This window comes from Gorilla gorilla, chromosome 15 (assembly GCF_029281585.2).
Source record: "Gorilla gorilla gorilla isolate KB3781 chromosome 15, NHGRI_mGorGor1-v2.1_pri, whole genome shotgun sequence".
Classification (NCBI taxonomy): domain Eukaryota; kingdom Metazoa; phylum Chordata; class Mammalia; order Primates; family Hominidae; genus Gorilla; species Gorilla gorilla.
The window spans coordinates 83922230-83943666 of NC_073239.2; the positions used below are offsets into that span (position 1 = coordinate 83922230).

At 39.2% G+C, this 21437-nt stretch overlaps 1 protein-coding gene across 15 annotated transcripts in view; it reads left to right on the forward strand.

The window, feature by feature from the left end:
* GPHN (gephyrin) overlaps window positions 1–21437 on the forward strand; it is a 674811-nt gene that overhangs the window by 526809 nt on the left and 126565 nt on the right. For all 15 annotated transcript variants that reach the window (XM_055362127.2, XM_055362134.2, XM_055362131.2 and 12 more), the window contains one exon: window positions 19487–19624. In XM_055362127.2, coding sequence (XP_055218102.1) covers window positions 19487–19624 — 138 coding nt within the window. The remainder of the gene's footprint in view (window positions 1–19486; window positions 19625–21437) is intronic.

Consider the following 21437-nt stretch of genomic DNA (forward strand, 5'->3'; position numbering starts at 1 on the left):
GTTCTGGGGTACATGTGTAGAAGGTGCAGTTTTGTTACATAGGTATACACGTGCCATGGTGGTTTGCTGCACCCATTAACCCATCACCTACATTAGGTATTTCTCCTAATGTTATCCCTCCCCTAACCCCCCACCCCCCAACAGGCCCTGGTGTGTGATGTTCCCCTTCCTGTGTCCATGTGTTCTCATTGTTCAACTCCCACTTAGGAGTGAGAACATGTACTGTTTGGTTTTCTGATATTGTGATAGTTTGCTGAGAATGATGGTCTCCATCTTCATCCATGTCCCTGCAAAGGACATGAACTGATCCATTTTTATGGCTGTATAGTATTCCATGGTGTATATGTGCCACATTTTCTTAATCAAGTGTATCATTGATGGACACTTGGGTTGGTTCCAAGTCTTTGCTATTGTGAATAGTGCCACAATAAACATGTGTGTGCATATGTCTTTATCATAGAATGATTTATAATCCTTTGGATATATGCCCAGTAATGGGATTGCTGGGTCAAATGGTATTTCTAATTCTAGATCTTTGATGAATCGCCACACTGTCTTCCACAATGGTTGAACTAATTTACACTCCCACTAACAGTGTAAATGTGTTCCTATTTTTCCACAACCTCTCCAGCATCTGTTGTTTCCTGACGTTTTAATGATCTCCAACCTAACTGGTATGAGATGGTACCTCATTGTTGTTTTGATTTGCATTTCTCTAATGACCAGTGGTGATGAGCATATTTTCATATGCCTGTTGGCTGCATAAATGTCTTCTTTTGAGAAGTATCTGTTCATATACTTTGCCCATTTTTTGATGGGGTTTTTTTTTTCTTGTAAATTTGTTTGAGTTCTTTGTGGATTCTGGATATTAGCCCTTTGTCAGAGGAGCAGATTGCAAAAATTTTCTCCCATTCTGTAGGTTGCCTGTTCACTCTTTTTAGTTTCTAAATTTTTTAGTTTCTTTTGCTGTGCAGAAGCTCTTTAGTTTAATTAGATCCCATTTGTCAATTTTGGCTTTTGTTGCCATTTCTTTTGGTGTTTTAGACATGAAGTCTTTGCCCATGCCTATATCCTGAATGGTATTGCCCAGGTTTTCTTCTAGGATTTTTATGGTCCTAGGTCTTATGTTTAAGTCTTTGATCCATCTTGAGTTGATTTTTGTATAAGGTGTAAGGAAGGCGTCCAGTTTCAGTTTTTTGCATAGGGCTAGCCAGTTTTCCCAACAGTATTTATTAAACAGAGAATATTTTCCCCATTACTTGTGTGTGTCAGGTTTGTCAAACATCACATGGTTGTAGATGTGTGGTGTTATTTCTCAGGCCTTCATTCTGTCCCATTGGTCTGTATATCTGTTTTGGTACCAGTATCATGCTGTTTTGGTTACTCTAGCCTTGTAATATAGTTTGAAGTCAGGTAGCGTGATGTCTCCAGCTTTGTTCTTCTTGCCCAGGATTGTCTTTGGCTATGTGGGCTCTTTTTTGGTTCCACATGAAATTTAAAGTAGTTTTTTCCAATTCTGTGAAGAAAGTCAATGGTAGCTTGATGGGGATAGCATTGAATCTATAAATTACTTTGGGCAGTATGGCCATTTTCACGATATTGGTTCTTCCTATCCATGAGCAGGGAATGTTTTTTCCATATGTTTGTGTCCTCTTTTATTTGCTTGAGCAGTTGTTTGTAGTTCTCCTTGAAGAGGTCTTTCACATCCCTTGTAAGTCGTATTCCTAGGTATTTTATTCTCTTTGTATCAATTGTGAATGGGAGTTCACTCATGATTTGGCTCTCTGTTTGTCTGTTATTAGGGTATAGAATGCTTGTGATTTTTGCACATTGATTTTGTATCCTGAGACTTTGCTGAAGTTGCTTATCAGCCTAAGGAGATTTTGGGCTGAGACAGTGGGGTTTTCTAAATATACAGTCATGTCATCTGCAAACAGAGACAATTTGACTTCCTCTCTTCCTATTTGAATATCCTTTATCGCTTTCTCTTACCTGATTGCCCTGGCCAGAACGTCCAATATTATGTTGAATAGGAGAGGTAAGAGAGGTCATCCTTGTCTTGTGCTGGTTTTCAAAGGGAATGCTTCCAGTTTTTGCCCATTCGATATGATATTGGCTGTGGGCTTGTCATAAATAGCTCTTATTATTTTGTGATGTGTTCCATCAATACCTAGTTTATTGAGAGTTTTTAGCAGGAAGGAGTGTTGAATTTTGTCAAAGGCCTTTTCTGCATCTATTAAGATAATCGTGTTTTTTGTCATTGGTTTGGTTTATGTGATGCATTACATTTATTGATTTGCGTATGTTGAACCAGGCTTGCATCCAGGTATGAAGCCGACTTGATCATGGTGGATAAGATTTTTGATGTGCTGCTGGATTCGGCTTGCCAGTATTATATTGAGGATTTTTGCATCGATGTTCATCAGGGATATTGGCTTGAAATTTTCCTTTGTTGTGTCTCTGCCAGGTTTTGGTATCAGGATGATGCTGGCCTCATAAAATGAGTTAGGGGGTATTCCCTCTTTTTCTATTGTTTAGAATAGTTTCAGAAGGAATGGTACCAGCTACTTTTTGTGCCTCTGGCAGAATTTGGCTATTAATCCATCTGGTCCTGGACTTTTTTTGGTTGGTAGGCTGTTAATTACTGCCTCAATTTCAGAACTTGTTAATGGTTTATTCAGGGATTCAACTTCTTCCTGGCTTAGACTTGGGAGGGTGTATGTGTCCAGGAATTTATCCATTTCTTCTACATTTTCTAGTTTATTTGTGTGGAGGTGTTTATACTATTATCTGATGGTAGTTTGTGTTTCTGTGGAATTAGTGGTGATATCCCCTATATCATCCTAGCACTTTCGGAGGCTGAGGTGGGTGGAGTACCTGAGGTTAGGAGTTTGAAACCAGCCTGGCCAACATGGTGAAACCCTGTCTCTACTAAAAATACAAAAAAATAGCCAGGCATGGTGACACATACCCATAATCCCAGCTACTTGGGAGGCTAAGACAGGAGAATTGCTTGAACCCAGGAGGTGGAGGTTGCAGCAAGCCAAGATCGCACCACTGCACTCCAGCCTGGGTGACAGAGACAAGACTCTGTCTCAAAAAAAACCAAAAAATAAACAATAATAATTTGCTCACTTAATATTTCCAGAAACAATGCCTTGGCCCGTGTTTGTTTGTTTTGTTTTGTTTGTATTTTTTCTTTTTCTTATTTCTTTCCAGGTGAAGTAGAATTCACCAATTTTTAGGAAGATGTATATTTTCCCCAGGACATGTTAGCTGGTGTTTTCTTCTGTTGTTGACTAGCACTTTTCTGAATCTCTCAAGGTATAGCAAGAGCCGGTTGATGTAAACTATACTTTATAACATCTTATTTTCCAGAACTCCATGAGTGCTGCTGCTGCTTTTGTTGTTTTAAAAGCATACCCCAGCCACCGTTTATGGCATCAAAAGCATTATAAAATATGTGTAATTATTTCTTGAGTACCCCCTTCCTCCTCCTCCTGTCTCTCTCTCTCTGTCTCTCTCTCTGTCTTTCTCTCTGTCTCTCTCGTCTCTGTCTCTCTGTTGGTGTGTCTCTGTCTGTCTCTGTTTCTCTCTCTCTGTGTCTTTCTCTGTCTCTCTCTCTCCCTCCCTCTCTTTCTTTTTAAAATAAGCTCAGGTAGATCTAATCCATTTCCAAGGCCTGAATTTTTAACTTTAGAAACCCCAGATTTCATCTCCATACAGAATCCTGTACAGAACTGACGAGTTGATTTCTGGACTTGGATGCCTAATAGATATTACCTATTAATAAAGACCCAACCCTAAAATCTGGTTTTGCTTCTCCCTTGACTCACCTGTGATCCAGACTTACCGTCTCAATAAATTGTACCACTGTTCACCTAGGATTCTGGGAGGATTTTCCCAATCTGTATTTCCCCGTGTCCTAAAGGGCCCATGACCAAGCCCTGTCCGTTCTGTCTCAAATATGTATCTCCAAACACTTCTCTCAATTTCCACAACTACCTGCAGCCCCTTGTGGAACAACTGGCTCTTTGAAAAACATCCCAGAAGTTGTTTCAGCTTTTTGCTATGAGGCCTAAGCCTGAGGCCTAAGACCCTCTCTGTCTCTTTTTCTCTATCTCTGTCTCCCTCTCTGTCTCTCTCTCTCTGTCTCTGTCTCTCTCTTGTCTTTCTGTCTTTGTCTCTCTCTGTCTCTGTCTCTCTCTGTTTCTGTTTCTCTGTCTCTCTGTGTGTGTCTGTCTTTCTCTGTCTCTCTGTGTATTTGTCTCTCTGTGTGTGTCTCTCTCTGCCTCTCTGTCTCAGTGTCTGTCTCTCTGTCTCTGTCTGTCTCTCTGTCTCTTTCCATCCGTCCATCTCTCTCTGCCTCTGTCTCTCTCTCTGTCTCTCACTCTCTTGGTCTCAGTGTCTCTCTCTGTCTCTGTCTCTCTCTCTGTCTCTGTCTGTCTCTCTCTCTCTCTCTGTCTCTGTCTGTCTCTCTCTCTCTCTCTGTCCATGTCTCTGTCTCTCTTTCTCTGTCACTCTGTCTCTCTCTGTGCATCTGTCTCTTTCTCTCTCTGTGTGTGTGTCTCTCTCTCTGTCTCTCTGCCTTCCTCTCTTTCTTTTTAAAATAAGTTCAGGTACATCTAATTCATTTTCAAGGCCTGAATTCTTAACTTTAGAAATCCCAGATTTGATCTACATACAGAATCCTGTACAGAACTGGCAAGTTGGTTTCTGGACTTGGATACCTCATAGATATTACATATTAATAGAGACCCAACCCTAAAATCTGAGTTTGCTTCTCCCTTGACTCAGCTGTGACCCAGACATTCTGTCTCAATTTTTTTTAAAGGAAGAATTTATTTAAATCATTTTTATATTTAGTATATATTCATAAATTCTTATTTTATTTTATTAAATAGATTAAAATATGTTACCGTTCTAATTTATTTTGATGATAAATTTGTATCAGATTTAGCCAAAGGGAGCTCTTCAATCTTGTTCCAAGATCCTTTTGACATGTTCCTATCATTATTTGAGCACTTTCTTACTGAAAAAAGTTGTGAAGGAAGAGTTGTAATTTCCCAGGAAAATAAAAGGATGAGAGAAAAATTACACTAGGCAGAAAGAACATCATATGCTATGGCAGAAAACTATGAAATAGTACAGTGTATTCTGATATCTACAATATTATCAATTTTCTGAGTGATGGAATAATGAGAGATGAGACTGAAAAGAAAGCAAATAAGGGTTTTATATACTATTCTAAGGAACTGAAATTTTATCCTGTAAGTGATAATCAACTATTGATATAAATTATGAAGCTAACATTTTGTGACAGCAATGCCTATTTTATCATCTTTATGTACAGAAATCTCAGGAGAACTTCCATATTTTTTATTCAGCCCTAGTAAATAATAATTCTTTCAGCTATGCTTTTTTGGTTTTGTCAGAAATGCTGTGAGGCTCATTGTCTTGAATAAGCAAGTAGAAAAGTTGTAAAACTATTAGATTGAAGACAATATGAAAATTATTTTCAGATGTACAAAGTGCCCTATAGTCCTGAGCCTACAAACTCTACCATTGCCAGTGTTTCCCTAGAGCTTTGGAACCACTTTCTCCTAATTGGAGAGAGTTATATGAAAGTCTAAATGCTTTGTATATCTGAACCACACATTCTTTAAATTACCAAGGACCCTAACTATTTAAGCTGATCATATTACTATTACCTATCTTTGCTCTTTAAGTTTCCTAGGAAAGCTATTCCTTATCTTAGGTGGTTTGCTCTTCAGAAAGATCCAGGAAATAGAAATACAAGGAATTCAAGCTGCAAATACTATGTGGAATAGAGGCAGTATATTAATAGGAACAGAACAAGTTGCCTGATATTTGCAGTATATCCAAAAAATGAATAATGATTTACACTTTATGTAGTTTAGGGAGCTTTTCTACTACTTGTTTTGAAAAATGAAGTTTCTTGAGGTTCTGAATTTAATCAAGAAGGACCTGCATGAACATCAGAACATCTTGTTTCTGCTATGTTCTCTCCTATGATCAAAGGCATCTTTTCTTCATTTATTTTGTGTGTGTGTGTGTGTGTGTGTGTGTGTGTGTGTGTTTTTTTTGAGACAGAGTCTCACTCTGTTGCCCAGGCTGGAGTGCAGTGGTGCAATCTCGGCTCACTGCAACCTCTGCCTCCCGGATTCAAGGAATTCTCATGCCTCAGCCTTCCGAGTAGCTGGGACTACAGGCTCCTGACACCATGCATGACTAATTTTTTGTATTTTAACAGTAATGGGGTTTCACCATGTTACCCAGAGTGGTCTCAAACTCCTGAGTTCAGGCAGTCCACCTGTGTCAGCCTCCCAAAGTGTTAGGATTACAGACATAAGCCATTGCACCCGACCCATTTCCTTTTCATTTTGAAAATGGATTTTCAGGGAAGGCCAGTCATGGTGGCTCACACCTGTAATCCTAACACTTTGGGAGGCCAGGGGTTTGAAACCAGTCTGAGCAACATAGGGAGACCCCATCTGTGCAAAACATCAGAAAATTAGCCAGGTATGGTGGTGTGCACCTGTGGTCCCAGCTACTCGATGGGGTGAGACAAGAGGATCATTTGAGCCAGCAGGTCAAAGTTGCAGTGTGTCGTGATCACGCAACTGCACTCCAGCCTGAGCAACAAAGCCAGACCCTGTCTCAAAACCAAGATGAAACATTGTATATTAAGAACTGACTGGTTTAAGAGGATGCATTTTAACTGAGAAAAATAATTTCATTGGTATAAATAGCTCCATTTCAAGATGACCACACCACAAAAAAAGGTTACTGATAGATAACAAAGATCCATATTGTTACTCTGCTCAGTAGAAAGGAATCCATTTGTACTTTCTGTGACCCTTTGGAGGCTTTCTACATCATAGATAGTGTCATTAGTATTTAACCATGTCTTTGATGATGACAATCCTGAGTGAACCCCTATTCACTTTGCGCTGAGTTCTTACATAGTCTTTTCAGTGATTATAACTACATCATGGAAGATAGGAAATCTCACTAACATTTTTATTACTTCCTCTGCAAAAATTCTGAACTAAAATATAGTCAACCTCATCTCTGGACTAAACTAGAAAATATAAGAGACAAGTTAAGTTGTACTTATGGAACTGTAGGCTCATTACAGAAACCTGTAGCATCAATTTCTGCCCACTTTAGAATAGCTTTAATCCTACAAATCTACTTAAGAAAAGTAAACCCATTGCAGAGGAATGCTGTCAGTTTAGATGTTATAATAATTCAGTCTGTCACTCTTAGCTCCTTAGCTCAGTTCAGACAGCTATAGTGGGGAAGATGTCTAGACTCCCTCCCCTACCTCTGCCCCAACTCTCAAATAAAAATCCTATATCCTAAAGAACCTTGTAGTTTATTTTTACCAAACAAGCTAGTCTACCTGCAAATTAACAGTAACAGTGATATCACAAGGTAATTTTACTATTGTAAATTAAAGTGAGTATTCCCTTCAATGCTATGATCTTCTCAGTGGGACATGTATTTTCACATGTTTTGTAATACATATGAGTTTAATAAAGCTAATGCCCTCGCAGATTCTCTTTGTGACCATTAGTAATCATTTGTAAGGTAGCTATCAGAAATATTTGTGGCCATGAAATAGTTTTGCTTCATAGGAAACTATTTTTTCTATCCAAAAATAAAACTTATTTTTCATTATAACCTTACCTTTTTTAAAATGTTTCATTCCTTCCTTTCCTATTTCTGCCTAAAGGGGTTTTATGGGCTACTGGCTGCTAGGTGATAACTCACTGGGGCCTTCAAGAGGAAAAAGTGCATACTTTTTTCTCAATTTTTTTTTCTCTTCTAACAAACTTCTGTTCTACAGTCACAATCAACAAGAGAAACAATCAACACTTTTTGGTCCTTTTTCCTGCTGATCTGCTGATTAAGTTTGTTGTTGTTGTTGTTGTTGTTGTTGTTGTTGTTGTTGTTGTTGTTGTTGTTTTGAGAGAGAGTCTCACCGTGTCGCCCAGGCTGGAGTGCAGTGGCACCATCTCGGCTCACTGCAAGCTCCGCCTCCCGGGTTCACGCCTTTCTCCTGCCTCAGCCTCCGGAGTAGCTGGGACTACAGGCGCCGGCCACCACACTCGGCTAATTTTTTTGTATTTTTAGTAGAGACAGGGTTTCACCGTGTTAGCCAGGATGTTTTCTAATGGCCCAAGACAGTAAGAAGTGCTTTGGGTTTGTAATTTACAAAATAAGAGAAGTCTGTGACAACTTTTTTTTTTTTTTTGGAGACAGAGTCTCGCTCTGTTGCCAGGCTGGAGTGCAGGGGCGTGATCTCGGCTCACTGCAACCTCCGCCTCCTGGGTTCAAGCAATTCTGCCTCAGCCTCCCGAGTGGCTGGGACTACAGGCATGCGCCACCACGCCCAGCTAATTTTTGTATTTTTAGTAGAGACGGGGTTTCACCATGTTGTCCAGGATGGTCTTGATCGTTTGACCTCGTGATCCGCCCACCTCAGCCTCCCAAAGTGCTGGGATTACAGGCGTGAGCCACCGCGCCCGGCTGAAGTAGGTTTTTTATTGGCGAAGTAGCTAATTACTGTATAATTTGGGGTGAGTCTTGAGTGGGAAGAAGCCTCGTGGCACATAAAAAGGTGCTTAATTAATATTGAAAACACACACATGCACGCACACACATGCATGCACACACAACCCTACCTGCTGATGTGCCAGAGAATTACAATACTCCTCCTTTGAGACATTGCTTTTAGTTAATTTGTTATATATCCAAAGGTCCTTGTGTTAACATGCAAATAGTTTAACCAAGGACCGGTATCAATCCAATAGCACCAAAGTATGTTAATTTCTTCAATTAAGTTATTCCACAATGTATGCATATCTCAAAACATCATGGTATACACCATGCATATATGAAATTTTTGCCAATTAAAAATAAATTTTAAATAAAATGTTTATACTATAGGTCTATAAAAAAGTACAGATTATTTTTCCGGTGAGGTAATCACTTTATGACAAAGACTTTATAAATATTCAGTGGCTTAGAGAAGTAAAACGACAGCAGAAAGCACTGCTTTACTTTTTGCTTCCCAATTTTGGACTTTGTTTGAAAGATTTGCCATTCATTAAATACCCCAAGTATTTACTGAGTATCTACTATAAGTGTAAGGAAGGCACTATTCTAAAAGTGACAGAGAATACAAAGATTAATAAGACATAGGCTCTGTCTTCAATGAGTTTACCATCTACTAGCAGAGGTAAGGCAAATATTTAAATATCTATAGCATAAGATGGAGAGTGATAGATACCAGAAGACAAATATAAACAAGGTATAACATTACTTTAGTGATGGAAGAGATTATTCCTGCCAGTAGATAACCATACTGCAATTTCCAAACAACAAGAAAAAAAAGAAAACAAGGAGGGGCCAAGATGACCAACTAAAAACAGCTATGGTTGGAGGCTCCCACGTAGAAGAATGAAAACAGCGAGTAAATCCTATGCCAGCAACTGAGGTATCCAGGTTCTCTCACTAGGACTGACCAGGCAGTTGGTGCAACCCATGGTAAGTGAGGAAAAGTAGAGTGAAGTGACAGCCAACCCAGGATCCACACAGGGGAAGGGGAACTCCCACTCCCAGCCAAGGGAGGTAGTGAGTGATTGTGCTACCCCGCCTGGGGAACCGTGCTTTTTCCATGGATCTGTGCAACCCACAGATCAGGAGATTCCCCTCATAAGTCCACACCACCCAGGCCTTGGTTCCCAAGCACAGAACTGTGCAGATTCTTGGCAGCCGCTCAGGTGGAGTCTGCCTAAGACAACCAAGTTCCTAGGGGAAGGGGCGGCTGCCATCACTGCAGCTGCCTGCTGCCAAAGATGACTGAGCTCCCAGTGGGAGGAGTGGCTGCCATCACCAACTGTCTGCTGCCAAGACAACTGAGCTCCTGCGGGAGAGACGGCTGCCATCACTGCAGCTCCAGTCTGCCAGTTTAGAGAGGAAAATAAATAACCTGATGAAGCTGAAAAACACAACACAAGAACTTCATAATACAACCACAAGTATCAATAGCTGGGTAGACCAAGGGAAGGAAGGAATTTCGGAGCTTGAAGACTATCTTGCTGAAATAAGACAGGCAGACAAGATTAGAGAAAAAAGAATGAAAAGGAATGAACAAAACCTCTGAGAACTATGGGATTATGTAAAAAGACCAAACCTACAACTGATTGGGGTACCTGAAAGAGATGGGAGAATGGAACCAAGTTGGAAAACGTACATCAGGATATCATCCAGAACTTCTCCAACCTAGCAAGATAGGCCAACATTCAAATTCAGGAAATCCAGAGAACCACAGTAAGATACTCCATGAGAAGAAAGGTCATCCCCAAGACACATAATCATCAGATTCTCCAAAGTAAAAATGAAGGGAAAGTATTAAGGGCAGCCAGAGAAAAAGGCCAGGTTACCTATAAAGGGAAGCCCATCAGACTAACAGTGGACCTCTCAGCAGAAACCCTACAAGCCAGAAGAGATTGGGGGCTAATATTCAGTATCCTTAAAAGAAAGAATTTCCAACCCAGAATTTCATAACCAGCCAAACTAAACTTCGTAAAGTGAAGGAAAAATAAAATCCTTTTCAGAAAAGCAAATACTGAGGGAATTTGTCACCACCAGGCCTGCCTTGCAGGAGCTCCTGAGAGAAGCACTAAATATGGAAAGAAAAAACCAATACCTACCACTACAAATACACACTAAAGTATACAGACCAATGACGCTTCAAAGCAACTACATCAACAAGTCTGCAAAATAACCAGCTAGCATCATGATGACAGGATCAAATTCACACATATATTAACCTTAAATGTAAATGAGCTAAATGCCTCCAGTTGAAAGACACAGAATGGCAAGCTGGATAAAGAGTCAAGACCCATCAATGTGCTGTATTAAAGAGACCCATCTCATGTGCAGAGACACACATAGGCTCAAAATAAAGAGATGGAGGAAATTTTACCAAGCAAATAGCAGAGAAAACCAGGGGTTGCAATCCTGGTGTTAAAGTCTTACAAAACAGACATTAAACCAAAAAAAAAAGATCAAAAAAGACAAGGGCATTACGTAACGGTAAAGGGCTCAATTCAACAAGAAGTGCTAACTATCCTAAATATACAGGAGGACCTAGATTCATAAAACAAGTTCTTAGAGACCTACAAAGAGACTTAGACTCCCACACAATAATAGTGGGAGGCTTTAATACTGCACTGTCAATATTAGATCACTGAGACAGAAAATTAACAAAGATATTCAGGACCCACACTCAACTCTGGATCAAGTGGACCTGACAGATATCTACAGAACTCTCCACCCAAAAACAACAGAATATATATTCTTCTTTGTGCCATATGGCACTTACTCCTAAAAAGATTGCATAATTGGAAGTAAAACACTCCTAACAAATGCCAAACAACTAAAATCAGAAGAAACAATCTCTCAGACCACAGTGCAATAAAATTAGAACTCAAGATTAAGAAACTCACTCAAAACCACACAACTACATGGAAATTAAGCAAGCTGCCCCTGAATGACTCCTGGATAAATAACGAAATCAAGGCAGAAATCAAGAAGTTCTTTGAAACCAATGAGAATAAAGAGACATCATGCCAGAACCTCTGGGACACAGCCAAAGCAGTGTTAAGAGGGAAAGTTATAGCACTAAATGCCCACATCAGAAAGTTAAAAGATCTCAAATTGACGTCCTAATATCAAAATTAAAAGAACTAGAGAACCAAGAGCAAAAAAGAAAAAAAAAAGGCCAAAGCTAGCAGAAGACAAGAAATAACCAAGATCAGAGCAGAACTGAAGGAGATAGAGACACAAAAAACCTTAAAAAAATCAATGAATCTAGGAGCTGGTTTTTTTTTTTTTTTTTTGGAAAAAAAAATTAATAAAATAGACTACTAGCTAGACTAATAAAGAAGGAAAGAGAGAAGAATCAAATAGACACAATAAAAAATGATACAGGATATCACCACTGACCCCACAGAAATATGAACAACCATCAGAGAATACTATAAACACCTCTATGCAAATAAACTAGAAAATCTAGAAGAAATGGATAAATTCCTGGACACACACACCCTTGCAAGACAGAACCAGGAAGAAGTTGAATCTCTGAATAGACAATAACAAGTTCTGAAATTGAGGCAGTAATTAATAGCCTACCAACCAAAAAAAGCCCAGGACCAGACGGATTCACAGCCGAATTCTACGAGAGGTACAAAGAGGAGCTGGTACCATTTCTTCTGAAACTATTCTAAACAACTGAAAAGGAGGGACTCCTCTCTGACTCATTTTATGAGGCCAGCATCATCCTGATATCAAAACCTGGCAGAGATACAACAAAAAAAGAAAACTTCAGGCCAATATCCCTGATGATCATTGATGCAAAAATTCTCAATCAAATACTGACAAACCGAATCCAGCAGCACATCAAAAAGCTTATCCACATGATCAAGACAGCTTCATCCCCAAGATGCAAGGCTGGTTCAACATATGCAAATCAATAAACGAGATTTATCACATAAACAGAACTAAAGACAAAAACCGCATGATTATCTCAATAGACACAGAAAAGGCCTTTGATAAAATTCAACTTCCCTTCATGTTAAAAACTTTCAATAAACTAGGTATTGTTGGAACATACCTCAAAATATAAGAGCAATTTATGACAAACCCACAGCCAATATCATACTGAATGGGAAAAAGCTCAAAGCATTCCCCTTGAAAATCAGCACAAGACAAGGATGCCTTCTCTCACCACTCCTATTCAACATAGAATTGGAAATTCTGGCCAGGGCAATCAGGCAAGAGAAAGAAATAAAGGGTATTCAGATAGGAAGAGAGGAAGTCAAGCCATCTGTTTGCAGATGACATACTCCTATATCTGAAAACCCCATCATCTCAGCCCCAAAGCTTCTTAAGCTGATAAGCACCTTCAGCAAAGTACAAAATCAATGTGCAAAAATCACAAGCATTCCTATACACCAGCAGTAGACAAGCAGAAAGCCAAATCATGAATGAATTCCCTTTCACAGTTGCTAAAAAGAGAAAAAATACCTAGGAATACAGCTAACAAGGGAAGTGAAGGACCTCTTCAAGGAGAACTACAAACTGCTGCTCAAGGAAATCAGAGAGCACACAAACAAATGGAAAAACATTCCACGCTCATGGATGGGAAGAATCAATATCATGAAAATGGCCATACTGCCCAGAGTAATTTATAGATTCAATGCTATTCCCATTAAACTACCCTTGACATTTTTCACAGAATTAGAAAAAACTACTTTAAAGTTCATATGGAACCAAAAAAGAGCCTATATAATGAAGACAATCCTAAGCAAAAAGAACAAAGCTGAAGGCATCACATATCTGACTTCAAACTCAACTACAAGGCTATAGTAACCAAAATAGATGGTAGTAGTACAAAAACAGACACATAGACCAGTGGAACAGAATATAGAACTCAAAACTAAGACTGCACATCTACAGCCATGTGATCTTCAACAAACCTGACAAAAGCAATGGGGAAAGGATTTGCTATTTAATAAATGGTGCTGGGAGAACTGGCTAGCCATATGCAGAAAATTGAAACCGGACCCTTTCCTTACACCTTATACAAAAGTTAAGTCAAGATGGATTAAAGATTTAAATGTAAAACCCAAAACTATAAAAATCCTAGAAGAAAATCTAGGCAATACCATTCAGGACATAGATACAGACAAAGATTTTGTGACAAAAACGTCAAAAGCAATTGCAACAAAAGCAAAAATTGACAAATGGGATCTAATTAAAGAGCTTCTGCACAGCAAAAGAAACTGTCATCAGAGTGAAGAGACAAACTACAGAATGGGAGAAAATTATTGCAATCTTTCCCTCAGACAAACGTCTAATATCCAGAATCTACAAGAAAAAAATAACCCCATTTAAAAGTGGGCAAAGGATATGTACAGACACTTCTCAAAAGAAGATATACATGCAGCCAACAAACGTGGAAAAAAGCTCAACATCACTGATCATTAGAGAAATGCAAATCAAAAACACAATGAGATACCATCTCAGGCCAGTCAGAATGGCAATTATTAAAAAGTCAAGAAACAACAGATGCTGGCAAGGCTGTGGAGAAATGGGAACTCTTTTACACTGTTGGTAGTTCAACCATTGTGGAAGACAGTGTGGTGATTCCTCAAAGACCTAGAACTAGATATACCATTTGATCCAGCAATCCTATTACTGGGTATATACCCAAAGGAATATAAATCATTCCTTTGTAAAGATACATGCATGCGTATGCTCATTGTAGCATTTATTCACAATAGCAAAGACGTGGAATCAACCCGAAGGTCTATCAATGATAGACTGGATAAAGAAAATGTGGTACCTATGTGTCCAGAATTGGTGAGTTCTTGGTCTCGCTGACTTCAAGAATGAAGCCGCGGACCCTCGTGGCGAGTGTTACAGTTCTTAAAGATGGTGTGTCCGGAGTTTGTTCCTTCAGATGTTCAAATGTGTCCAGAATTTCTTCCTTCTGGTGGGTTCGTGATCTCACTGACTTCAGGAGTGAAGCTGCAGACCTTCACGGTGAGTGTCACAGCTCTTAAAGGTGGCACATCTGGAGTTGTTCGTTCCTTCCAGTGGGTTTGTGGTCTTGCTGGCTTCAGGAGTGAAGCTGCAGACCTTCACCGTGAGTGTTACAGCTCTTAAAGGCAGCACGGACCCAAAGAGTGAGCAGCAGCAAGATTTATTGTGAAGAGTGAAAGAACAAAGCTTCCACAGCATGGAGGGGGACCCCAGCAGGTTGCCGCTGCTGGCTTGGGCAGCCTGCTTTTATTCACTTATCTGACCTCACCCACATCCTGCCAATTGGCCCATTTTACAGAGAGCTGATTGGTCCGTTTTCACAGGGTGCTGATTGGTGCGTTTACAAACCTTGAGCTAGACACAGAGTGCTGATTTGTGCATTTACAATCCTTTAGCTAGACACAAAAGTTCTCCAAGTCCCCACTAGATTAGCTAGACACAGAGCACTGATTGGTGCATTTACAAACCTTGAGCAAGACGCAGAGCACTGATTGGTGCATTTATAAACCTTGAGCTAGACACAGAGTGCTGATTGGTGTGTTTATAATCCTTTAGCTAGACACAGAGTGCTGATTGGTGGATGTACAATCCCCTGGCTAGACATAAAAGTTCTCTAAGTCCCCACCAGATTAGCTAGATACAGAGCGCTGATTGGTGCATCCACAAACCCGAGCTAGACACAGAGTGCTGATTGGTGCATATACAATCCTCCAGCTAGACATAAAAGTTCTCCAAGTCCCCACCAGACTCAGGAGCCCAGCTGGCTTCACCTAGTGGATCATGTGCCAGGGTCGCGGGCAGAGCTGCCCACCAGACCCACGCCACGTGCCCACACTCCTCAGCCCTTGGGCAGTCCATGGGACTCGGCGCTGTGGAGCAGGGGGCGGCACCTGTCGTGGCAGGAGCCCACAGTGGGGGTGGGGTGTCACTTAGGCATGGCGGGCTGCAGGTCCTGAGCCCTGCCCCGCAAGGAGGCAGCTGAGGCCCAGTGAGAATTCGAGCGGGCGCTTGCGGGTCGGCAATGCTGGGGGACCCAGCACACCCTCTGCAGCTGCTGGCCTGGGTGCTAAGCCCCTCACTGCAGGGCCCGCCGTGCCCACGCCCACCCAGAACTCGTGCTGGCCCGCGAGTGCCGCCCACAGCCCCAGTTCCCACCCACGCCTCTCCCTCCACACCTCCCAGCAAGCAGAGGGAGCCAGCTCTGGCCTCGGCCAGCCCAGAGAGGGGCTCCCACAGTGCAGCTGCAGGCTGAAGGGCTTAAGTGCAGCCAGAGTGGATGCGAGGCCAAGGAGGTGCCAAGAGCGAGTGGGGGCTGCTAGCATATTGTCACCTCTCACCTATACACCATGGAATGCTATGCAGCCATAAAAAGGAATGAGATCACGTCCTTTGCAGGGACAGGGAGGGAGCTGGAAGCCATTACCCTCAGTAAACTAACACAGGAACAGAAAACCAAACACTGCATGTTCTCACTTAAAGTGGGAGTTGAACGACAAGAACACATGGGCACATGGCGGGGGCAACAGCACACACTGGGTCCTGTCAGAGGGTTGCAGGGAAGGAGAGCATCAGAAAGAATAGCTGGGCCTAATACCTAGGTAGTGGATTGATCCGTGCAGCAAACCACCATGGCACAAGTTTACCTATGTAACAAACCTGCACATCGTGCACATGTATCCTGGAACAGTAAATAAAATAAGTAAAATAAAAAAATAAAACTTAACAGAACCATCAGGTGGTTTACTACCCTCTTTTTCTTTCTTCCTTCTTTTCTTCCTTCCTTCCTTCCTCTTTCTCTTTTTTTCATTTTCTTACCTTTCTGCTGGACTGTTATATTCTTCATGGCAGGGTATATTTTACTGTCAGTATCCCAAGTCCCTAACTGTTCCTGGTTCATAAAGTGCACTCAGTAAATATTTGTTGAATGGGTATGTGTATCACTGATCATCAAACTTGCTGTTTAATAAGAAAATGCCTATTACAAAGCATGTTCAACAGATAAAACCTATGTAACTAAAAAGTAGAATTTTCTTCTCAGAAACTAAACATATTTTTAAAAGAAACTTTTGTAAGATTATATCCAGTTTGCACCATAAAGTGCAGCCTATCACAAAAAAAAAAAGATCTGATCTGAGACCTATAAAGCTGAATAAGAAGCAGAAGCAGCAGTATCATTCTGCCTAGTTACACTGGTTGTGAATGATTTTTTTATATTTGAATGAGTAGGTCAAGACCTCAATGAAAATGAGTTATAAATAAGTTTATATTTCAATCCTTTTTTAAGTGTTCACCCACAATTTGAATAGAAAATTCTGTGTAGCACTAAATAATCTCTAAGGTTTTTCAAACTTTGAAAATTTTGCGATTTTGATTGACCATGAGAAGAAATAACATATTAATAGTATAAGCAACTTTGTATATATTTTTCTTAGGTGCCTATGACAATGTCATTAGTCTTAGAATGAAAACCCTTTGGGGTAGTGCCTTTAAGTCAGTTCATTGAATATGTCTGGAGCAGCCACTGGGACTGGAGTAGAAGTGCTAAATTTAATAAGTTGCAGTGACCAGAAACTCACAATCTTATGAAGGATACGTATAATCATAAAGTGTTTTAAAGAGACGGGAGCTTGTGTATTTCACATATCTAAGTCTGGAGCCACGCAGTCTAGGGTTTTTACAGCAGCTCTACATTGTCGTCAGGGACTTGGACTCTTTTTTCTTTTTACCTTTCTATACTTACTGCATGGGCTTGCATCTTTATAGTTCAGAAGTGGCTACAGCACCTCCCAGTCCCCAGTGTCAGCCCAGCTCCCAGTTCCAGCCATGTTCCAGGTAGAAAAAACAGTAGATGGGCAAAAGCTTTTTCCTCTTAAAGCTTCATATCTTCATCTTTTGATTTGTAAGAGGAAGCCTGCCCCAGGAACTTATTCCTACCCCTGACTGGACAGAATTAAATCATACGGTCACTCCTAGCTGCTTAAGAAGGGGATTGTGGATAGCAGGCAGGAGAGCTAAGCAGCAGTATTTGCAGTTACTACTTTCTGTTAACTCTTTGGGATGTAGACTTATATGGCTTCAAGGAAAAGTCCAAGTTATTTATATATGAAGATATAATACTCCAAGAAGTTCCTTCTTGTCATTAAATTATGCATTTATTAATTCAACAAATACTATTTTTTGTTTGCTAATATGTGCCAGCTACTGTTCTGAGTACTGGGGACAAAAACAGTAAAGAAGACAAAGTTGCTGGTCTCGTGGAGTTTTATGTTCTATTGAGAAGAGGAAGTCTATAAATAAATATAACTATACATATTTATATTTACATATTATATATATGGTTATGAATATCCATATTATGTATGTACATGGGTATGTATATAGCTATGAAGAAAAGAAAAGTAGGGTAAGGGAAATAAAGAGTGATGGTAGGTATTATTCCATAGAGAGTGTTCAACAAATTTCTCTCTGATGAAGTGATATTTGAACAGAGACCTGAAAGAAGTGATAGATAGATGGGGAAATGAGAGACTATCTGGGGAAGAATGGTTCAAGCAGAGGAAACAGAAAGTACAAAGACCCTGAGGAGAGATGAATTTGGCATGATCAAGTAAAAGGAACCAGTATGACTAGAGCACAGTAAACAAAGAGGGAATGTTAGGAGGACAATGGGAGCCATAATATTTTGGGCCTTATAGGCCATAGCAGAGATTTTATTGTAAGGGACATGGAAACTCATTAGAGAGCTATGAGCAGAGATTAGCATGATCCAATGATTCAAAGAATCATCGTAACTGTTGTGTGGAGAATAAACTGGAGTATGACAAGGATAGAAGCAGAGAGACCAGTTAGGATGCTATTCAGTTTCCCAGGAAATCAGTGATGGTATCAACTATTGTAGTAGTAATCGAAGTGGTGAGTAATTATCAGATTCCAGATATATTTCAAAGATAGTTTAAATATATGATAAGAATCAAGTATCTTGCAAGGTTCTGGCTTAATAACTGGAAGAACGGAGTTGCTATTTACTGAAATGGGAACTGCAAGGGAATAAGTCATTGCAGGGGTGGAATAGGAGGATGGGGAATTAAGAATTTGTTTTGGGACATTTTAGGTTTGAGTTGCTGGTTGCACATCCAAATGCATGTTGGATGATATAAAAATGCAGAATTGAGGGTAGAGGTTGAGATTGGAGATATAAAATTAGTAGTTTTAATGTATGGATTATATGAATGCTTTGGGACTAAATATGGTCACCTGTGGAGTCGATAGCTAAATAATAATTTTTCTTCATAACTTTTTTCAGAGGAGAGAAAATTTTCTATGATATCCTAAATAGAAGTTTGGGAACTTCATTTTACTAACTAGTGCATTAAGTATTCAAAATTTTGTGTAGTAGTTGAGGACATGAACTCTGAAGCCAAAATTACCTATTTTTAATCTTAGCTCTTCTGTTACTAGCTCTGTGATTTAGGAAATGATACATAATTTCTCTAAATTTCTCACCTATAAATGTGGATGATTATGGTGCCTCACCATAAGGTTGTTAGGAGGATTAATGAGTTAATTTAGTACACTGCCTTGACACATAGGAAGCGCTCAAAAAGGATTAGTCAATGTCATCATTGAATTTCACTGAGTTTTGACACATGATGTAACATTGCTAACTTGATTTAATGTTCCACCAGAGCAGGCTATATTTTGGAGGCAGGAGAAACAGTTTCTTACCTGCTAATCTTCATCTGGGGACATTTGAAATTGGGAGTTGTGATATTATAAGTCATTGCCACTTTTCAATCAGTGTTACAGCATTATATTCTTAGTTAATTATCTTACTGTTTAGGTCACAGTGCTGTCGATATCACCAAGGTGGCTAGAAGACATCGCATGTCTCCTTTTCCTCTGACATCTATGGACAAAGCCTTTATCACAGTCCTGGAGATGACTCCGGTGCTTGGGACAGAAATCATCAATTACCGAGGTACTATTATATTTGACCATTGCCCTTTCTTTTCCTCATTTTTTTCCAAATAAGATTCATGTAACATTAATGCACAGTTTTCCTGAAAAAGAAAGATTATTAACCATTATTACAGTTATCATCATTCTTTTTTTTTCTTATTTCTACTCAATAAGAAAAAGGCTAAGGGTTCAGCCTTAACAGTATACAGAGTAAAATCCATGAAACTGCCTTTTCATTAAAAAAAGAAAAAAAAAAAGGAAGAAAATCAGCTGTGTTTCTGCTGTGCATGAAAATACCAATACTGCAAACTAAAGAAAGGGCTCTCAGCACTGAGTGAGGAAAGTAGTTAACTCTGACTCTGTATGATGTCCTTTCTGTCAGAAATGGGAGACAACTAATATGTCTTGTAATCATCTTTTTCTGTTTGGAAAACCTGTATTTAAATGTAAAAATGTAAAAAAAATATTAATTTATCCATGGATACTAAGACAATGGAAAGGTAGCATTCCCCAGTATTTTGTTTTTAATTAACAACTTCCATTTCTAAAAATTCAGCATAGGAGTTGTATTTAGGCATCCAGTTCCAGAAGACCAGGCTCCTGAGGAGAACTTCCAGCCAATAAAGCTTGTGGTTTCTCCCCAACACCAAAAAGAGAAGTTGTATTTAGTGCAATTTGAATAAAATATAGTTTCTTAATTTGTTATGCAGAAAGAAACAACACAACAGAATTAATTTTATAAATAAAAAACTTTATAGAATCATAAAATATTCAAACTACAATGAACAGTAGAGAGCACAAACACCCTAATTTTTTTGTCAAGGAAACTCAAACTCAGAATAGCAGAAAAGGAATAGGATTAAGGTCTCAAGATTTACATTCTTCCTTTTACTACATAATTGTGCTCTTCTTCAACCATTAAATTATAAAAAATAATGGCAGCTAACTTACTGGTGCCAGATTTTAGCTCTTTTGTCTGTGTCCCCACTTAGACAAGGATTGTTATTATACAGTTTGCCCTTATCCTACGTCTTCGGTTCACATTCTTTTAGATATGCATATCATTAGGCTTAAACCGTTTGTTTTTCTTTTACTCCTCAATAAAGGAAAGATTAGAAAACTCACTAGAGTAGGGGATTAGTCAGGAATTAACTATGTGATTTCAGAACAATTTTAATGGAATAGTTTTGTTTATTATTAAAGGTAGAATGTTGAGATATTTATTGGTATCAGTAGAAACCGAGACATTTTCAGAAAATATGAATGTAAACTTAAGTTATAAAAAAATTAATAATACTTTACCTGTTATAAAAATAAATAAACCATCCCTGGTTTTTTTTTTTATAATTTCAGAGGAGTTTCCCTTAACATCAGTCCTTAGAAAAATCTCACCATGTATTCCAGGTCACATTTAAAGAGACATTCTAATTTAAAAAAAAAAAAAAAAAAAGAGTTGGAAATTGCCATTTCATTTTTCCTCTAGAGAAAAATGCTGTCATATGTATTCTCTTTTCCCTTCATGTGCTTGTTTCCCATTCATTTATTCATCAAATCAGTTGTCACTTGTACGTGAGCAGACTCTTCATAGATGGATAACTTTTTGTCAAGTGTTTCCACCTATGATGATGAAAAATAATAATGACGTTCGCATTGAACCTTTGAATTGGATCAAACTCAATTTTTTGTGCAAATGGGTATTGTGATTAGACCCCCTAGGCACTTTGATTAGGTGTTTAGAAACCATCATACGTAGAAACATAATTTACTTTGTTCAACAAATATTTAATAAATATCAAGTAAATGTCAGATACTATGTTAAGTCCTGTATTTGC